This window comes from Chiloscyllium plagiosum, chromosome 5 (genome assembly GCF_004010195.1).
Source record: "Chiloscyllium plagiosum isolate BGI_BamShark_2017 chromosome 5, ASM401019v2, whole genome shotgun sequence".
Lineage (NCBI taxonomy): Eukaryota > Metazoa > Chordata > Chondrichthyes > Orectolobiformes > Hemiscylliidae > Chiloscyllium > Chiloscyllium plagiosum.
The window spans coordinates 101,749,163-101,770,700 of NC_057714.1; the positions used below are offsets into that span (position 1 = coordinate 101,749,163).

Below are 21,538 nucleotides of genomic sequence, written 5' to 3' on the forward strand. Positions count from 1 at the left end.
ACAGTCTCAGCAGTAGCGTTAGGAGGAGGGTAGGCTTCAATCCACTTCGAAAAGACATCAGCAATAAGCAAAACACATTTATAGCAACTCAACTCATTTCTACAACTCAATGAAGATGTCTTCAAGGCCGAGATTGATAGATTCTTGTTGTCTCGAGGAATTAAGGGCTACGGGGAGAACGCTGGTAAGTGGAGCTGAAATGCGCATCAGCCATGATTGAATGGCGGAGTGGACTTGATGGGCCGAATGGCCTTACTTCCACTCCTATGTCTTATGGTCTTAACATGGACCATGATTCATATTGATTTCCCTTATTTCCCTCCTCAACATAGGTCTTTGTTGAGACACAGCTATATTATACTAGGGCAAACTTTTGAATATCTCAAGTACACTGATTTGTTCCTGTGTGTCCAGGACTACTCAGCCTAATCCTGTCCTCATCCAATATATACATTTGCACTTTTAAGCAGGTACAATCATGCCTAGAACCGTGACTGAAACCGGTGATAACATTTCAGGTGAATAGCAGTATCTTATCTAAACTGCTGATTCTAAAAAAAATTTGCAAATTGTCACTACTTATATTAAGTAACTGTGGTCACAAACCCCTCAAATCCAATAGCATTCAGAAGAATGAGCAGGGAATCAGAAATAAATTTAAATCCTAATATCTCAACAAGCAAGGTGAAGGAAGATTCTGGTTGGGTCGTTGTGAACCATGGGTCACAATCTCTTTCTGTGGGCTCAGCCATTCAAGACTGAGGTGAGGAATTGCCTTCGCTTGGGTGGTCAACCTATGGAATTTGCCACCACAGAAGGCTGAGGAGGTCATGTTACTGACTGAAGAAAAGTTGACAAATTTTTAAGTTTTAAAGGCATTGAGGGATATGGAGCAAAATAGATGATCATATTGAATGGTGAAGGAGGCTTAATGGCCCAAATTGATTACCCTTCTTTCTCCATTTGTTATAAAATCTTTAACTTTTTGGTCATTTTCTTTTGTAGTAAATTTCCTTATAATAGGTATTTATTTATTTAAAGCTCATACTTCACACTACCCATAAATATCTTTTGCTGAACATCAGTACAGAAATGAGTGTGAGTAAGCTTATGTTCACTTGTTCCATTGAATTGAAAGTTGGAAGATCTATAAATTATGTATTTTATCTGACATGCTGCATTGCATCACAAATACCAGCAGGTGGCGGGAGTGCACAACAGTACTAATGCTTTATCGTTAGTTGTCATTTGTCACAGCTGTCAAAGTTCTTATTGTCAGTAATATGAGAGGTTTGAAATGTGAATGTGAAATTAAGCATCTTAGTTAATACATGGCTCTGACATTTTCTGCTCTTCTAGTGCTATCTTCAGAAACAATCTGCATCTGTTCTGGTTTTGACCCCATTCCAAAGTGGAACCAGAGTTGTTGAAATGAGATTTGTGTCAATACTGGTTTCACTTGACCATCCTGACAGTGGAGGATCAGGAATTTTTGAAGTGCTTTTATCTGTCATTTTAAAACCTCTCTTAACAATCGACAAAACAAATTAAAGTTGCCTCTTTAAAAATGGTTGCTTTTGGCAATCAGGTAATTTTAGTTTTTGGGCTTTTGTCAATGTCTGATGAAGGCACTCCTGATATATGCTTTTGCCCAAAATACCGATTTTTCCTGCTCCTCGGATGCTGTCTGACCTGCTGTGCTTTTCCAGCACAACTTTAATCTAGACTCAATTTGTCAAATGTTGAGCCTCGATTCCAGAAAATATTGGCTAATTTTTAAAAATTCACTCATGGGACTTTGGCTTTGGCATTGCTGACACGATTTATTGTCCATCCCTATTTGCCTTTGAGAAGATGGTGGTGATCTGCTGCCTTAAACCATTGTATTCCATGTGCTATTGGTAGACCCATAGTGCTATGAGGGAAGGAGTTTCAATATTTTGACTCCAATTGCATGGAAGGAATGGCAGTATATTTCCTAGTCAGGATGATGAGTGGCTTGGAGGGGAGCTTGCAGATGGTGATGTTCCCATGTATCTGCTATCCTTACCTTCCAGATGGAAGTGGTTGTGGAAGGTGAAGGATCTTTGGTTAATTTACATCTTGTAGCTGGTCCAGACTGCTGGGCTGAGCGTTAGTGGTGAATGGAGTGGATGGGGTGCTAATTGAGCAGGCTGCTTTGTTTTATAAGACTTAAAGCAAAGCTGAGACACATTCCAGATTAATTAAGAATTTGATACTCCTAGATTAGAGTTAATGGAAAATATTTAATTTAATTGTGGATTTTGTCTTTTTAGGTTTCCATTTTTGCTACTTTACTCCCAAACAAGTGGTGTGTATTTGCCACTGAATTATCTGCAACTATCCACTGCATGCCTGTTTTACAGATTATATGCATTGGGATTTTTACGGTTTCAGATGCTATAAGATTGGCTTCATTGGCAAGCTCATGAATAATCCCCGAACCGTTTGTTTGCCATGTGATCTTGATGCTGAGGTCAGACATATCCAAATTAGGCTGCAGAGGAATAGCTGCCTGTATCCAATCATTGCTTACTGTCTCTTGTGCCAACTCATGTATTGTCTTTGAGACTCTACGTTTGGTTCCACAAGTTCAGTTGATCCAAGATTTTCCTGGAAGGGGAAGGTGACCCAAGAATTTAAGTATCAGGTGAAGCCAATTTATCTTGTGCTGCTGCTTTTCTGAAAACACCTATCATAAATACACAAATATCCGCATGGTGCATTCGACTAACAGGGTTTTGCCATAAAGTCAAAATGATGTTCCAGCTACCAAACAAACAATTAATGTAATGTAGGCTTCATTGCCTGTGATGCCATATAAGTTAAGCGTATGTCCTGATGGCTGGTGAACCATTTCAAACCATGCATACCCTTGACTCTCCATGGGAGGAAGTGTGCCCACTGCTGCAACCACCTATCCTTCCAAAACACCCGTTTCCACGATTCTGTTTCTGCAGTTTCAACTATCCGTAGTTTACTGCAGTCCGAAAATATTACATGGAACATTCCAGAAATAATTCCAGGGTGCTGCTGGGGAGTTAAGTTTCCCATTTAAATGATAGGGTTTGCTACTATCTGTGGTTTCGGGCATTTGCGGTCGGTCTTGGAACATGTCACCGGATACGGGGAGGGGGCGCCTGTACAGCGTATAGTGTTGGATGTGATTCTGCAGTTGTATAGCATTTTGTAAAAAAACCTGACTATGCTAAGAATAGGACAGAAACCAATTTATGGTTAAATTGAATTGTGATTTATTTGCACATGCTAGAAGCCACATGCTAACATTTTTTAAACAGGCAAATGGAATATGTTCAGACTTTACACTTTTTTCAGTCTGGAAGAGATGGAGCGGGCCATTCACTCATGTATACCCTGACCAATTAGAATCTATTTGCTTGGTTGGATCTTAATTAGTTTATTAATGTTGATAGGTAACAGTTCCTGCCATCTCCATCCCAACTATAGTCTAAGCACTTGCCATCTTCTTCCCATGATGCACAGTTGTTGATTCCTTTCTAAAATTGGTATTCTTGTTTCAATCCTGATGAATACAATATGTAAAACTTCGGCTTTGTCTCTTTTTAGCATTCAACCCCAAGAAATTCCATTGTATATGGTACCATTTTACAAACTGGCTCGTTGCTTTAACAAGCATTATAATCTCACCTAACCTGCTTAAAGCAATCTACTATTGCCCCCTGTCTTTGTTATCTTTTGCCTCTGCCAACTTAACTTTCCTTGCCTCAGTCCTTAAGTTTATGATCCCCATTTAAATGAGTGGGTCCAGCCTCATTTATTCATTCTTCCCAATTTAGCTGCAGTGTCTTCAGTGATTTACTTTTCTCCCGCTGTGCTGTTAATTTGTTTATTCTATCCCTTGGTAACAGATGACATTGTGCAGCCAAATGCAACTAGCATGATTTTACCCGGTTAATTTTTCTCAAACATGATGAATTAAAACTCAAAGGGAGGTTTAGCTGGTGATACATTGCAACCCAGAAAATGGAATCCACTTGATTCCATTCTACAAGCTAATTTAGTCTGGAATAGCCAATGGACCAAGGCAGCCTGAAAGACATGGAGTGGATGAACTGTTTTGCAAGGATCTGCTAGCAGCCACGAGACAGTTTTGTGTGACAGGTTTAAATGTTGTGATATGGGGTTGCAATGTTGAAAGTTTCTTCCAAGTGATTAGTCCTTTACCTGTAAAATCACTTTCGGAGGAAGAAAGGCTTTTGTTTATGATATTTTGCATGATCACTAGATTCTCAAAGCAGACAAAAGTTTTTTTTTTGAAGTGCAGTCAATGTAGTAATATAGGAAAGGGTGAACACCCTTTTGCATTTGGTAAAGAGCAGTGTTATGATGACCTAGATGTGTTTTTTTTTTGCATTGTTTCCTTATTAAGACTGGTCAGTTCACTTAAGATAACTCTGCTTTGAAATTATGTCGTGGGATCTTTTGAATCCATAACAGTTGGCAGATGGGTCCTCTGCTTAACATCTCATCTGTAAGACGTCACTTCTGATACTGCAATATACATTAGTCTTCATTTTTTGTACTCATGCCCTGGAGATAAACTTGACATGAGACTTGATGATTTGGAGTTGTGCTGTATAACTGAACCATGGTGGGCATTCCAAGACCATTGGAAAGAGATTCCTCAGAATTTCACACTGTAAGCTTAACATTGAATAACTATTTGTTCTTGGGAATTTCTGAACTACTTTTGAGATTTAGCTGTCAAGAACATTTTCTCCTCCTGTTTGTACTGTCAATATTGTGTGATTGATTTTAATGTGACATGTCCTGAAATACAGTGAAAAACTTTGTTTACAAGCAGTACAGGCAGATCATAGTAAGCCAGGATGAATAGAACAAAAAGTTTAGACCAAGGCATACGGGTTACATTGCACAGGGCATACAAGAGTGTTCAATGCTAGCAAGATCAGCATTATTTGAGGCTAGAGAGTCCATTCATTAGTCTTTTAATGGGCGAGAAAAAGCTGTTCCTGAACCTGCTGGTATGTGTTCAGGCTTCTGTATCTTTTGGCTGACAGAAGAGGTTATAGGAGACCGTGATTGGGGTGCCAAGGGTCTTTGATAATGTTGCAGCTTTTCTGCATCAACAAGCTATGTAAATGGAATGCTGGACTTAAGGTTGGCTTCTATAATGGCCAGGGCTGTGCATACCACCTTCTGAAATTTCTTACGATTCTGGGCAGAGCGGTTGCCAAGCCAGGCTGTAATGCATCTGGACAGTATGCTTTCTATGATGCATCTGTGGAAGTTGGTGAGGGTCCTTATGGACATATAAATTTCCTGAGCTGCCTGGGGAACAAGAGGCGCTGTTGCATCTGTGAGAAGTCCAGGACAGGTTGTTGGTTATTGTCACTGAGGAACTTGACGCAATCCACCCTCTCAACCTCACCTCTGTTAATGTAGATGGCGGCATGTTCTTCTCCTCTTTTTTTCTTTCTGAAATCAATGATCAGTTCTTTAGCTTTGCCAATGTTGAGAGAGTGAGGTTATTCTCATTGCACCATGGCACCAAGCCCTCTACATTCTTTCTGTATTTTGGCTTGCTGTTGTTAGATATCCATCCTACTATGGTGGTGGCGTCAGCGAACTTAGAGATATTATTTGTTTGGAATTTGGCAATACAGTACTGGGTGAACAGAGTTATAGTAGGGAGCTGAGTATGCATCCCGGGAGGTGTTCCAGTGTGAGTGTTATTGTGGAGGAGGTGCAGTTGTCCATCTTCACTGTGGTCTATGGGTCAGAAAGCTGAGGATCTATTTGCAGATGACTAAGGTCTGACTTTAGAGATCAGTCTTGAGGGATAGTGGTGTTGAAGGTGTAGCTGTAGTCAATGAGCAGGAGTCAGACATAGGTGTCCTATAGGATACAGTCCATTGAAATATTGTCAGTGGAGAGAGTGAGTTTTCTTTGTTCATTCATGGGATGCGAATATTGCTGCCTGGCTAACATGTATTTTGCAACCGTGGTTACCCTTGATTTGAGTCATTTGATAGGCCATTTCATAGAGAAATTTACAACACAGAAGTATGCAATTAGTTCTGCTGTATCTTTACTGGTCAACAAAGGTCTGAGTCCACTGATCTGTTTTCAATTTTTGGCTTGTAGCCCTGAAGATTATGGAAACATGTTATATCTAAATATTATTATTCAAGTGTTAGAAGACTTTCTGACTCGATCACACTTTTTCAGGGGTGAGTACCATAGTCCACCCACCCTCCAGGTGGGAGAAAAAGCTCTTCAACACTTTTCTTCACCATCTACCTCAGCGTAAATCCAAGCTCACTGGTTATTGACCCCTTGGCTAATGGATAAAGTGCCTTCGTATTGATCCTATCTAAACTGTTCAGAAGAAATAGGAGCCGGAGTCGGGTGTTCAGCCCCTCTAACCGCTATAGGCTGATCTGACATTCCTCACGACCATTTTCGTGCAGGTTCCACATAAACGTTGACTCTTATACTGATCAAAAATCTGTTCATGTCAGCCAGCCCTGAAGTATAAAGAAGGACCCTGCACCCACTCTTTTGTAACAAGGCGTTCCAAAGTCAGTCAACCATCTGACCAAAGAAATTCCTCCTCACCGCCGTCTTAAATTGGCACCTCCTTTTTTCTAATTTTGGAACCTTGCCCTCCAGTCCTAAACTCTTCCACAAACTCACTTCTGCAACTGGATCCTCCACTTTCTGACCCACAGACCACAATCAGTGAAGTTGGACAACTGCACCTCCTCCTCCACAATAACACACACAATGGAGCATCCCCAAGATGCGTCCTCAGCTCCCTTCTCTACTCCCTGTACACCCAGGAGTGTTGCCAAATTCCAAATAAATGCTTTCTATAAGTTCGCTGACCACCACCACTATAGTAGGATGGATATCTAAAAATGGTAACATCATCTTAGCAATTACCTTAAGAATTGTCTTGGTTTCAGTGATATGATGTTTCATTGTTCTTCTAAATTCTACTGAGCAGAGTCCCAGCTTGTTTAGTCTTTGCTGATCAGACAGTTGCTCCATCCCATCCATGTGAATCTCTGAATTTCCTCCAATGAATTAATCACTTGCCTCAGATGAGGGGACTCAAACTGGTCACAATACTCCAGATGTGATCTCAGCAGCATCATGTACAATTGCAGTAAAAATTCTCTATTCTTATATTCCAATCTGCTATTCAAGTGGACTTCCTGATTACTGGCTACACTTCTGCTTTGTGTTTTGTGCACAAGTGCCCTCAAGTCCCTTTCTGTTTCAGCTTTCTGTTTTTCAGCACTTGAATAATACTGTTCTTTTCTTCTCCCTTCCATAGAACAGTACAGGCCCTTTGACCCTCAATATTGTGCTGACCTTTTATCCTACTCAGATCAAAGTAACGTACATGCTTTTCATTTCACTATCATCATTGTGTCTATCCAAGAGTCACTTAAATGTCCCTAATGTATGTGACTACTACTGCTGGCAGTGCATTCCACGCACCTACCACTGTGTTAAGAACTTCCCTCTGACATCTCCCTTAAACCTTCCTCCAATTGCTTTAAAATTATGCCTCCTTGTGATAGCCATTTGCACCTTGGAAAATATCTCTGGCTATCTATGCCTCTCATCTTCTCGTGCACCTTTGTTAAGTCACCTTTTATTATTCTCTGCTCCAATGAGAAAAGCCCTAACTCCCTCAACATTTCTTCATAAGACATGTGCTCCAGTCCAGGCAGCATCCTGGTAAATCTCCTTTGCACCCTCTCTAAAGCTTCCACATCTTTCCTCTAAAGAGTGACCAGAACTGAACACAATATTCCAATGGTGGTCTAACCAGGGCTTTGTAGAGCAACAGCATAATCTCGCTGCTCTTAAACTCCATCCTCCTGCTAATGAACACCAACACACCATATGCCTTCTGAATAACCCTATCAACTTGGGTGGCAACTTTGAGCGATCTATGGACATGGACCCCAAGATCCCTCTGTTCCTCCACACTGCCAAGAATCCTGCCTGTCACCCTGTATTCTGCATTCAAACTCCACCTTCCAAAATGAACCACTTCATGCTTGACTGGGTTGAACTCCATCTGCCACTTCTCAACCCAGCTCTGCATCCTGTCAATGTCCTTTTGTAACCTACAACAGCCCTCCACACTGTCCATAACTCCTCCAACCTTCGTGACATCGGCAATCTTGCAAACATACCCTTCCACTTCCTCATCCAAGTCATTTACAAAAATCACAAAGAGCAGAGGTCCTAGAACAGATCCCTGTGGAACATCACTGGTCACTGAGCATGAGGATGAATATTTTCCATCTACTACCACCCTCTGTCTTCTATGGGCCAGCCAATTCTGTATCCAGACATTTGTCATGCATTTCCCTGAGAATATCTGCTCCCAGTTTATGCTCCACATTGTAATTCCCCTTCTCCAATTAAACACCTTTCCCATATCATCTCCTATCCGTCTCTGAGTAGGGTCAAGGTCAGGGAACTGTGGTCACTTTGACTGAAGTATTCACCCATCGAGAAATGTGACATCTGATATGGTTCATTGTCAAGCACCAAATCCAATATGGCCTCTCCTCTAGTTGGCCTGTCTACATATGTCCAGGAAGGATTCTTGAGTCAATATCAGGCAATATCTGTTCCACCCAAGCTATTTGTGCTAAGGAGGTTCAAATCAATAGTAGGGAAGTTGAAGTCATCCATGACAACAACCCTGTTACTTCTGCACCTTTCTAAGATATGCCTCCCAATCTGTTCCTTGTTGCTATTGGAGGGTCAACAGAAAACTCCCAATAAATTGATTGTTCTTTTCCTGTTTCTGACTTCCACACATTCTGACTCCAACAACCCTCTCAGACCACCTCCCTTTCTGCAGCTGTGAGACTATCCCTGATTAGCAATGCTATTCCCCCACTGCTTTCCTTCCCTCCCCTATTCCTTTTGAAACATCGAAACATCCAACAACCATTCCTGTCCTTGTGATATCCAAGTGTCCGTAATCGCCACAATATTGTAGTTCAAAATACTGATCCATGGTCTAAGTTCATCACCCTTCTTCCTGACACTACTATGGTTAAAATAGATATACTTCAACCCATCACACTGGATATAACCTTGCTCTATCAATTGTCTATCCTTCGTCACAAACTCTCTGCACACTTGGAGTTTTTGACAAAATGTCTAGCTCAGGTTGAGGTTTTGGATGTAGGTTTGCTTGCTGAGCTGAAAGGTTCATTTCCACTCGTTTTGTTACCCTACTCGGTAAACATTTTTAGTGGGCCTCAGGCGAAACAATGATGAAAATTCCTGCTTTCTATTTGTTTTGGGTTGGTGATGTCATTTCCTGTTGTGGTTTTATTTCCTGTGGTGAAGTCACTTCCTGTTCCTTTTCTCAGGGGGTGGTACATGGGAGTCTAACTCGATATCTTTGTTGTTAGAATTCTGGTTGCACTCTTTGCATGCTGTATCTGCCTGTTCACCAGCTGCCTCATGCTCTGATTCCTATTCCTGGCAAACTAGTTTAAACTCTCCTGAAGAGCTCTGGCAAACCTCCTGACCAGAATATTGCCCTCCAGTGCTGATACAACCTGTCCTCCTTGTACAGGTTCCACTTTCCCCAGAAGGTATCCCAATGATCCACATCTGAAAGTCCCCCCTCTTAGACGAGCTCTGCATTCATGTGTTCTCCTTCACTTGCTCTCTGTTCCTAGCCTCACTCACCCATGGCACTAGTAGCAATCCTGAAGTTGCTACTCTGCTCATCCTGCCTTTTACCTTCCAACTCCTATATTCACTTTTCAGGTACTCATCCCTTGTCCTAGCTATGTTGTTAGTACCGATGTATCCCACGACTTTTGGCTGCTCACTATTTGCCATGAGAATCCTATTGACTCGATCTGAGACATCCCTGACCCTGGCACCTGGGAGACAATGTAACATCTGGGAGTTCCTGTTGCGACTACAGAATCTCTTGTCTGTTCCTCTAACCATTGAATCTCCTATCACAATTGTACCCATGCTCCCCCCCCCCCCGCGCCCCCAAACCACCACCACTGTCTAAGTCACAGAGCCAGTCTCTGTGCCAGAGACCTGACCAATGTGGCTTTCTCTATGTCCTCTCCTCCAACAGTATCCAAAACAGTATACTTATCATTGAGGGCAGTGGCCACAGGGGATCCCTGCACTGTCTGCCTGTTCACTTTCCCTCTCCCTCTCCTGATGGTCACCCAGTTACCTTTATCCTGTAACTCAGGTTTGACTACTTCCTTATAATTCCTCTATCACCCCCTCAACCTCTGGAATGATCCAAAGTTCTGCCAGTTGCAACTCCAGTTCTAGTTCTTTAACGTGGTCTGTGAGGAGCTGGAGTTGGCAGCACTTCTTGCAGGTGAAGTCAGCAGGGAGCCAGTGGTGACCCTTACCTCCTACATCCTGCAAGAGGAGCATGCAACTGCTCGAGCTTCCATCCCTTCTGCTCGAAATCGCCTTCTGCTCGAAGGTTTAAAAAAAAAACTTGCCTTACCAACCCTCTGCATAGTCATTTTCTTTTTTGTTCGATGAGGAGGATGGGTGGGAGACACTGCATGTGTAGTATTTTTGCGTTTTGCCACTGCCGGAATATATTAGTTCATTTACCCAGCAGTCTCTGTATTCACTTCCGCTCCTGTTCAGCCTTCGCTCTGATTCACAAGGTAAGTATTGTATATTTAAATTTCTCTGCTGCCCTGGCTTGAACATAGAACAATGCAGTGCAGAACAGGCCCTTCGGCCCTCGATGTTGCGCCGACCTGTGAATTATTCTCAGCTCGTCCCCCTACACTATCCCAAAATCATCCATGTGCTTATCTAAGGATTGTTTAAATCTCCCATATGTGGCTGAGTTGACTACATTAGCAGGAAGAGCATTCCACGGCCTTACCACTCTTGCGCTCTCATTTTCCTACATTATACTCCATTTGCCAATTTTTTTGCCCATTTAATGAAGACTATCAATATTTCCCTGGAAACTGTTTGTTTGTATCCCCCTTGCAATTTGCCTTTCCACCCATTTTTGTCATCTGCAAGCATGACTGCACTTGTTTCAAGTCATCAATATATATTGTAAACAGTTATGGTTCAAACACTGATCCCTGTGGAATGCATTGCTTACAGGTTGTCAACCAGAAAAAGTACCTCTCTTCACCTGCTCTTTCCTGCCCATTTGCCAAGTATCTGTTTGAGGTACCTTGTCAAATGCCTTTGTTATGGACCAAGGCAGACCCCCTCAATCTTTTTGGGTAGCCAAGACTCGAACTCTTTACACCTGCCTTTAAAAAAAAAAAGAGGATGTTCCAGGAGTGATGCATCTGGTCAAGCAAAAGAGAATTTATTTACACATTGCACTTCAAGCAGGAATAAGAGAAAACAGAATTTAGAATAACAACTTATTTGATAACCCAATGGACTGTATCATAATTTAACGAAGCTGTTCCAATTCCTGCAACGCCCGAATTGGCAAAAGGTCAATTCAAACATAGGTTCTTGCAGGCAAAACAGTTTTCAGAGAGAATGTTGAAGCAAGACCTCTGTTGAACCATGGAACCTCTTTGCACTGTAGCTGTTTTGCTCGGTCCCCAGCAGTTTTTCTGACTGCCTGCTAAAACCAACCAAACTAGAAAAAAAACTTGAACTGGGAGAACAGGCCACTCCCCTGCTGTTGTTCAATGTAACCATTTGCAGACAAATCTGCACCTCTCTTTACAACCCTTCTTGGGGGGGGGGGGGGGAATAGAAACAAGGACAACATAACCTTGTTAAAGGGGTAGCATTGTCATATGCTCTGCAAGTCCAAAGACAAGACATCTACTGGTTTCCCTCTCTCCACTCTGGTTGAGGCTTGCTTATAACTCTAATAAAATAGACAAGATTCATGAAGCCATGTTGACGTGATGCTTTCCTTCCTTAATAATTGAGCCCCACATTTTTGCAACAATGTGATGTAAGGCTCATCAGCTTGTAATTGTCCACATTTTTGTGTCTCCCCCTTTTTGAATAGGGGTGTCATATTGGCAGATTTCCTATTGTCAGGTACTCGTTCCAGTGTACAAGGATTTTTGAAAAATTACAACCAGTGCATCAAAGTATCTCTGTAGCTACCTCTTTTAGCAGCATCCTGGTATTTCTTCTCTGCATCCTCTTCTGCACAGTCGCATCCTTCCTTTTAATGTGGTGACCAAGGCTACATACAATGCTCCAGTTGTGATCTAATCAGCATTTTATGTAGTTCCAACATATCCTCCTTACTATTGTATTCAGTGCCTCATGTGATAAAAGCAAGTATTCCTCCAGCTTTCTAATCACTTTATTTCCCTACTCTGCTACCTCCAGGGATCTGTGGATATCCACGTCAAGGTTGCTGTAATCTTTAGTTACCTGATGAAGAAGCAGTGCTCTGAAAGCTAGTGCTTCCATTTAAATCTATTGGACTATAACCTGGTGTTGTGTGATTTTTAACTTTGTCCACCCTAGCCCAACACTGGCACCTCCACAACATCGCTACGAATCAGTGTAATTCCTTATTTTATACATCTTCCCCAATATAGTACCTTACCCTTTTTTTTCAGGGTTGAATTTCATTTTTCACTGCTCTGCCCAACTGAGCAGTCCAGTTATCCTCCTGCAGTGTTGAGCTGTTCCCTTTGTTATTTACCACACCGCCAGTTTTCATGTCATCAATGAACTTCTTGATTACATTCCCTACATATAAGTCTAAGTCATTAAGGCAACCACAAAAAGCAAGGGCTCCAACAATGAGCCCTGTGGAACTCCACTGGAAACAGGCTTCCAGTCACAGATTTACCATCACCCTCTGCTTCTTGCTCCTTAGGCAGTTTTGGATTCAGTGTCTCGCTCAGCCTTGGATCCCATAGACTGTTATTTTCTTGACCATGCTACTTTAGAGTCCATATAGACTACATCAAATGCATTACCCTAATATTCCTGTTACCTTTTTCAAACAAAAATTGATGGAATTGGTCAAAATTTGTTTCGACAATGCTTTAACAAATTCACGCTGCCATAAGACATTTAAAAACTAGGAGCATTCAACCCTTAAAGCATGCTTTGCATTCAGTAGGACCATGAATGTGGTCCTGTATCTCAATGTCATATTCCTGCTTTCTCTCCATACTCCTTGATGCTTTTGAGATCTAAAATGTGTCTGTTGCTTTTTTTGAATATGTTCAGTGACATGCCCTCCACAGCCTGCTATGGTAGAGAATTCCACAGGTTTACTACCTTTTGAATGAAGCTGTTTTCTCTTATCTCAGTCCTGAATGATCTGTCCTGTATTTTCTGAGACTGTCCTTTTGGTTCTTCACTCTATGGCTGGGGAAACAAATCTCCCTGCATATAGTATGTGCAGCCCTGTTTAGAGTTTTAGTCAGATCTGTTCTTGTCTTGCTGATCTCTAGTGAATTGAGAGAGAGTTCTTGTGAATACACACACTCAGTTGAACCAGTCTCTCCTCGAACAACAGCCCTGCCACTCGCTTAATGAAGCTTCTCTGCACTCCCTCAATGACATGTATATCCTTTCTTGGGTGGGGAGAGTGAAATTGTCACAACACCCCAAGTGTGGTCTGTTGAAGGCCCTGTATACCTGCAGTAAGATTTTGCAAGAGGATTTGAGTTCAGAAGTAGCAATGAATGTTACTATAAGGTTTGCCTTCTAATTGCTTTCTAATTGCCATGTACTGGATGTGCCTCATGTTTGTGCACACACTCAATTTGTCAAATCACTTTGAAACCTCTTTGTATTCTCCACATAACTCTCATTCCTACCCATTAGCAATTTTTGAAATGTATTTGGCTTCCTGATCCAGGTCATTTATAGATCTTGTGACTAACTGTGGCCCAAACACTGTTGCAGTATCCCATTCATCACTGACTGCCTTTGACCAAAAGTCTAATTTTCTGCTTCTCTGCTACTGCCTGACCTGCTGTGCTTTTCTAGCACCACTCTAATCTACAGCATCTGCAGTACCCACTTCTGCCTATTTCAGCTCTCTGCTGTCTGTCAGCCAATTCTCAATCATTGCTAAAATGGCCTTGGTGATTTTCAGCCTTTTACTCCATTAATTTCCCCAGCACTTTTTCTTAGTCATGCTGATTTCCTTCAGTTTCACACTTTCCTTGGACTCTTGCTTACCTTGTTTCTGGAAGATTATTTGTGCCCTGTTTAGTGAAGACAGAACCAAAATGTGTATTCAATTCTTCTGCAATTTCCTTGTTCCGTATTGTTTCCCTAGCTCCCAACTGTAAAGGAGCTCATTTGTTTTAACTTTTCAGACTTGATTAATCACTGCCCCTTGAAGAGAATGCCACTGTAGTGTTGTGGGTCTGGAGTTGCATGTAGGCCAGGTAGAGTAAAGAAGGGATAGGTTTCCTTCCTTAATTGGCGAGTCAAGTTGACAGTGGTTATGTAGTTGCCATGAGACGCACAGTTCTAATTCCATTTTTTAAAATTGGATTCAAATGTCACCACCTTTCCATGGTTGAATTCGAGGTCATGACTGCAGAAATCGTCAGTTTCTGATTCCAGGTTACTAGTCGAATGTTATGACTCTGCCACTGCTACATTTGTTGGAAGTATAAATCAAGATTTCTTTGGTTCCCATAGCATCCTGTAGGCCCTAACATTTAGTTGTGCAACAAAACCCTTATCTTGTTGGAAGATCAAACTGGAATACCATATCAGAATATTCTCGTCAGAAAGTTTGTTTTTTGTTGAAGAATTGAACATGTAAATCTGTAAACATTGACACATTGTTTTTAACTTGTCAAATTTACTTTAGTTCTGTAATCACTTTCATTATTTTGTAAGTTAGCATGCCTTTTTATATCCTGAGGAAGAGTGTGAATTACTGTGTGAATTAGTGCAGGTGATGAAATTGGTTTAAAAGTATTTCACTATATAAACATAATTTTTTGTTTAGGGCTATTGCCTAGTCCCTTTATTTATGCAAAATATTTTTGATCATGTCTACTTTAGGACTGTGGAATCTTGTATCCCTGTTCTCCAACCTTTCCCTGTTTGTGCTGATGCCTTTTGCCTATTTTTTCTTGGAATCTGAAGGATTTGCTGGATCAAAGAAGGTATGTTTTTTTTGTTTTAAATTTCTAATTGTCATCATTTGTATAGGGGCTTAACAGAATTAAAATTTATCTGCATGTCTGTGAATTGAAACTGTCAGTAAGATAGGAGATCTCTACCTCCCAACCAAAAAAAACCTAGCGTCTTAATACCATTTTCTCATAAATGTTCCAATCATGATCAAGAATACTTTGTTTTCACAGTGGGCTGGAGAGGATTGACTCCTTGGGGAATGTGGGAATGAAAAGAATGCGTTGGGATGGGTCACTTGTGCGCCAGAGTTAAGCCAGCTTCTTAACTCTAGATTTGATCTTGAAATGGGATGAGGCTGATCCAGTTGTAGTGGCCCATGTAAGAACAAATGACACACCTAAAATTGGGTATGCTGTTTGGTAGAGACGACAAATTAGGGTACAAAAATAATATTCAGAACCTCAAACGTAATCATTTTGGATATTTGCTTGAGCTGCACACTAATTGGCATTGGGTAAACAGATTTTACAACTGGGGAGGTGTGGCATAATGGTATTGTTTGTGAAAAAGTAGTCAGAGCTGTCGACGAATTATGTGGCATGGGTTCAAATCCCACATTGGCAGATGGTAAAATTTGAATTCAGCAAAATGAACTAACATTTAAAAGTGAGTCTAATGGAGACCAGGTAACTGACCAGTATCAACTGTTGTCAACCAAAACAACTCAGTTTGTCTAATTTCCTTTGGGGCAAGATATCTGTTGTCCTCATCTGGTCTTAGATAGATGTGACTCAGACCATAGCTTGACTTACAGATCTTCTGCTATAACATGACAATTGTTTCCTCTGCAATCTCATGATATAGAAAATTTCGCTATGGAAAACTGCTGTAGAAAATTGCGCAGTAGAAGATCGCTGTACCCGTTCAGTGGAAAGTTCATGTGATCTAAACAACACACAATTCATCAATCATGTTGTAGCTAATTCTTGTTGAGGAGGCGCGCATTACAGTAGAACAACTGGTAGTCTTAACTGCCCTCTGAAATGGCCGAGAAAGCCATTCATTTGCATCAAGCCATCACAAAGTCTAAAGCCATGTAAGGAAAAAAACTTAAGTGGGCGACCTGACATCAATCTGGGCTTCAGAAACAACAACTGCAAACTCAATCCTGCAGAATCCTTCTGCACCTGGAGGTTAGAGCCAAAATTGGAAGTCAACAGCTGGACATAGTCGAGTGGAATCATACCTTACAGGTAAACCTCCAGACATTACCTTTCCACAGTATGTCCTATCCCACAGGCAGCATATACCCAGCAGAAGTGGTGCGCCGTGTTATACATTGGGAAGGGAGTTGTCTTGGGAGCTCTCACCATTGACATTGGACCGCAAAGTCTCATGGCATCAGGTCAGATATAGGCAAGGATAATGTTTATTGCTATCTAATGCCCTCCTTGACTGCTTCATATCGAACATCACTTGGGCAGAGTAAACAAGGCAAAGAATATAGTATGATTGATAGGAACCTGCAAAACACCCAGGATCAGACCAACCTTGATGCTCATGAAAACCAGTCCGTTAAGATATCGGTACACGTGGATAAAGTGATTTAAGAAGGCATATGGTATACTTACCTTTATTAGTTGAGGCAGAGCATTAAAGAATAGAGAGATTATGCTGGAACTGTATAATATGTTGCTTAGGCCACAGCTAGAGTTTTGTGTGCAGTTCTGGAATCCATGTGGTAGCACTGGAGAGGGTGCAGAGGAGCTTTACCAGGTTGTTTTCTGGGATGGAGAGTTTGAACAGAGATTGGACAGACTGGGGTTGTTTTCCTTAGAGCAGGAGAGTTTGAGAAGGGACGTGATTGAGATGTCTCAAATTGTAAAGACCGAGATAGGATAAACAGGAAGGAAGTTTTCCACGTGATTAAGTGATCAATGATCATGGGACATAGTTTATAGTGACGTACAGCACAAACAGACCCTTTAGTTCAACTTGTCCATATCGACCAGGTATCCTAACTTAATCTAGTCCCATTTGCCAGTACTTCGCCCATATCCCTTGAACCCCTTCCTATTCATATACCCATCCAGATGCCTCTTACATGTTGTAATTGTACTAGCCTCCACCACTACTTTTGGCAGCTCATTCCATGCACCCACCACAATCTGCGTGAAAAAGTTGCCCCTTAGGTCTGTTTTAAATCTTTTCCCTCTCAGCTTAAACCTATGCCCTCTTGTTTTGGAATGTAGGCATTCTGTGGTTCGATGGCAGCTGAAGAGGGAGAATGTTTCCCTTTGTCAGATCCATAGCAGTATTGTCTACTGAACAGTAACTATGGAAACTAGTTCAATGTAGAGTGGAGGAGAGTGAGCCAGGAGAGTCCTGAGCCTAACTAAGGATAAGGTGTCAACTGCTGAAGAGATGACACGTGACGACTTGCATGCCAAAATGTTGAAGCAGCAGAAAATAGACTGAGCTAGGTGATTCTGTAAACAGTGGGTCTGATCTGAAGTCCTGCAACATCTAGTTGTGAATGATAGTGGATAATGAACAAGCAGGAGGGGAACTACTCTACAACTATCCTCATTCATAACAACAGGAGAGCCCAGTGCGTCAATGCGGGAGGTGAAGCTTAAGCACTCACCTCTACCTTCATTCAGCAACGCCAAGTGGATGATCCATCTTGGTCTTCTGAGAACCCTACCATCACAGATGGCTGTCTTCAACCACCTCATGAAGGAGCAGCGCTCTGAAAGCTTGTGCTTCCAAATAAACTACTTGTACTAAAACAGTGTTGTGTGATGTTTAATTTTGTTCAACCAATTTGATTCATTCTATGTGATGTTCCCTGAATGCACTGGATGCTGCCATTGCAGTAGACCCTGACAATATTGTCAATATTACTGAAAATTTGTGCTGCAGAAATATCTACTACCCTTGCCAAGCTGTTTTAATACAGTTATGGCGCGCACACCTCCCTCGCCATGTGGAAAGCTCTCCAGGTATGCCCTGTTCTCTAAAAGCAGCACAAAGAGCACTAATTGGCTGGGCTCTGTCAGCAAAATACTGGAAGAGGTCGTTATCAGTGTGATTAAGCAGCACTTAGCTCTCAATGTGCTCAGTGACCCTCCGTTTGAGTTCCATTAAGGCCACTCAGCTCCTGACCTCATTACAGCCTTGGTTTAAACATAGATAAAATAGTTGAATTCCAGAGGTAAAGTTAGCGTGACCATTTATTGATGTCAAGGCAGCATTTGTTAGAATGTGACATCAGGGAGTCTAACATAACTGGAGTCAACGACTGGGCCAACCTCTCCACTGGTTGGAGTGAGACCTTGCGCAATGCTAGAGATTTGTGGTTGTTGGAGGCAAATCATTTTGGCTCCATGACATCATTGTACGTTTCTCATGGTAGCATTCTTGCCTAATCATTTCCTCCTGCTGCTGCTTCTGTGATCTTAAATATACAAATAAGGTCAAAAATGGATGGAAGGACATGTTCTCTGCTCATTGTACAAGATTCTGTACCATTTGTGACTAAAGCAGATTGTCCATATGATGCAAGACACTCATAACATCCAGGCATAGGCTAATGTGTGGCGCAAATATTATTTGCAGCACAAGTGCCAAGCAGTGACCATCTGCAACATGGCCAGAGATCACACGACACCAGTTTATGTTCCAGCAGGAGTTTTTGAAATCTCATGCTTTCAGAGTGCTGCTGCTTTAGGTCATCGTTTACCCTTGACATTCAATCGTTTTACTGGTGCTGAATCCCACACTGTTAACATCCTCTGGTTAAGATTGACTAAACACTGAACTGGACCAGCCATATAAATGAGGCAAAGATGATAATTAGCTTTAAGGGTAGTAATTATACAGCAAAAAGCTTTTGTCTTGACTCTCAAATCTGCTGTGATTAATTAATTGGAATTATGATGGAATACGCCTTTAATAAACATAAGCTTTGACACTATCACAGCTTGATTGGCACCCTCTCCATCACATTCAACATTCCTCTCCCCTTCACCAGTGCCTAGTGGCAGCAATGGTTCTGCCTACAAGATGGATTGTTGGAACTCATTAAGTCTGCTTTGATAGTGCCTTCCAAACTTAGAATTTATTTGATCTATAAGGACAAATGGCTGTAGATGAATGAGAACCAAGTTCTTCAAGCCACAACCATCCTGACTTTTCGTTCTTTCTCTGACTCGGTCAAACTCCTTGGATTTCAACCCTAATATTATGGGGATGTCTGTACATCCTGAGGTCTGCAATGGTTTTCAATAAGGCAGCTGTGCACCTTTTAATAACAATTGGGGATGGACAATGCATGTTGATCTCGCCAATAACAACTCCCATAAATGAATAATCAAAAATATAGCTAAAAGACTGATTTGGAAAAAAAAGGAGCTTTTGCATCAGTTTGTTGGAAACAGGGAGCTATTATGCCAGGATGGGTTTCACTTAAACTGTGCTCTGATCGGTGTCATTGCAAATCATTTATCTCGGGCTGCCAAGAGCTCTAAAATAAGAGGGATGGAGAGAGTTCAGAAGACAAGAGACTATGAAATCTAATGAACGACATAAGCTGTGTGAATAAAAATGGGGAGGGTGGGAAATAGATTAAAAGGGAATTAGTTTGATGCAAAAGGTACTAAGAAAATAAATTTTAAGTCTCTTTATTGGAATGTATGAAGACTTCCACTAAACAGATTTAGCAGTGCTACAAAAGAATTGATTATATTTTCTTCCTCTGGTTGTAATGCTTTTTTTAATGTTCTATTGTTACCCTAATGTACTTATGTAAGGTATGATTTGCCTGAATAGGATGCAATGCACTACTTTTCACTGTATCTTGGTTCATGTGACAATAATAAATCAAATCAAAAAGTTTTGAGGGAATTACCAGTGCTTACCCATGTGCACAAGGTGACGAAAGTGAAAGTTCCAGGGTGCTCAATATTTGGAAAAGACTTAACAGAACAGGAAAAAGAAAGGGTAGTGCTGTTAGTAGGTCAGGAAAGAAATATATTAGTAAGAGAGGATCTTGGCTGAGAGATGAAGAATGAAAACCATTACGGTTCTGGATTAAGATCACGAATGGCCAGAAAACACCGGATTAGTTTACAGGTCTTCTAACAATAATTATACCATTGGAGAGAACATTAAGGAAGAAAGTATTGGAGATTGTTGCCTTTAATACATCCTAGTTATGACTGTTCACATAACCAAAATTGGCAAATGTGGTATAGAGGATGACTTTGAACCGTTTTTTCTGGTAGTCTGTCCCATAATGTATTACTTTAGGAAACAAAGGATAATGCTATTTTAATCTTTTATGTCATGAGGCAGGGTTACGTGATAATCTCAGTCAAAAGAATTATTGTGAATAGTAATTATAATGTAGTTGAAATCCATATCAAGTTTGAAAGTGACACACTATAATGGCACATGTATCTTACAGCCAATTCAAAATGGGGGAGAAGATGCAGGAATAAAACAAAGTGCTCTGAACGCTGGAGATCTGAAAAAGACACAAATTGCTAGAGAAACTCATCAGGTCTGGCAGCATCTGTGGAAAGAAAGCAGAGTTAACATTTTGAGTGTGGTGATTCTTCAGAAAATGCAGGAATTCATTTTAAGGAGGCTGTAATGTTACATTTACAAACTCAGTGCCATTATAAAGAGTCAAGATGGTTTTCCTGTGAAGGTGAAATGGTTTGACTAATTTCTTGTGGGTTATATGACTGGGTAAAACCTTGGCAAATGGAGTATAACATGGGGAAATGTGGCAAGAAGAATAGAACAGAATATTGCTGAAATGCTGAGAGATTAGAGTGCTCTTGTACAGTGGGATCTTGCTACAAATGTACAGGATGTTGCCAAGACCACATCAGAGTACTATGTACATTTTAGCCATTTTTAACTTCAGTGGGATAATATCATGGCAATTTGGAGAAGGTTCATTAAGAGTTGAAGGGAGTAAGGGGTTGACTTATGAGAAATAGTTAAAGTTTGAGCCCATATTCATTGGGGCTTAGAAGACTGAAGTGATCTTGGTGTCCTCCCACCCTGCCCCTTGTAAAAACGCCATCCCATATTCTCAATTCCTTTGCCTCCACCACATCTGTTCCAAGGAGGAACAATTCCAATATCGAACAACCCAGATGGCCGCCTTCTTCAAAGACTGCAATTTCCCCTCAGACATGGTTGACGATGCTCTCCACCGCATCTCCTCCACTTCCTACTCCTCTGCCCTTGAACCCCGCCCCTGCAATCGCCACCAGGACAGAACCCCACTGGTCCTCACCTACCACCCCACCAACCTCCAGATACATCGTATCATCCTTCGTCATTTCCACCACCTCCAAACAGACCC

General features: G+C 41.4%; 1 protein-coding gene across 4 annotated transcripts in view; it reads left to right on the forward strand.

Annotated features, from left to right (window-relative positions):
* Positions 1-21,538, forward strand: part of lmbr1 (limb development membrane protein 1) — a 273,924-nt gene that overhangs the window by 66,660 nt on the left and 185,726 nt on the right. For 3 of the 4 annotated variants that reach the window (XR_006311741.1, XM_043690708.1, XM_043690710.1), the window contains one exon: positions 15,079-15,182. The exons of the other annotated variant lie outside the window; for it this stretch is intronic. Coding sequence is in view for 2 of the 3 variants with exons in the window: in XM_043690708.1 (XP_043546643.1) it covers positions 15,079-15,182 (104 nt within the window). In the remaining variant the exon portion in view is untranslated. The remainder of the gene's footprint in view (positions 1-15,078; positions 15,183-21,538) is intronic. 4 annotated transcript variants of the gene reach the window in all.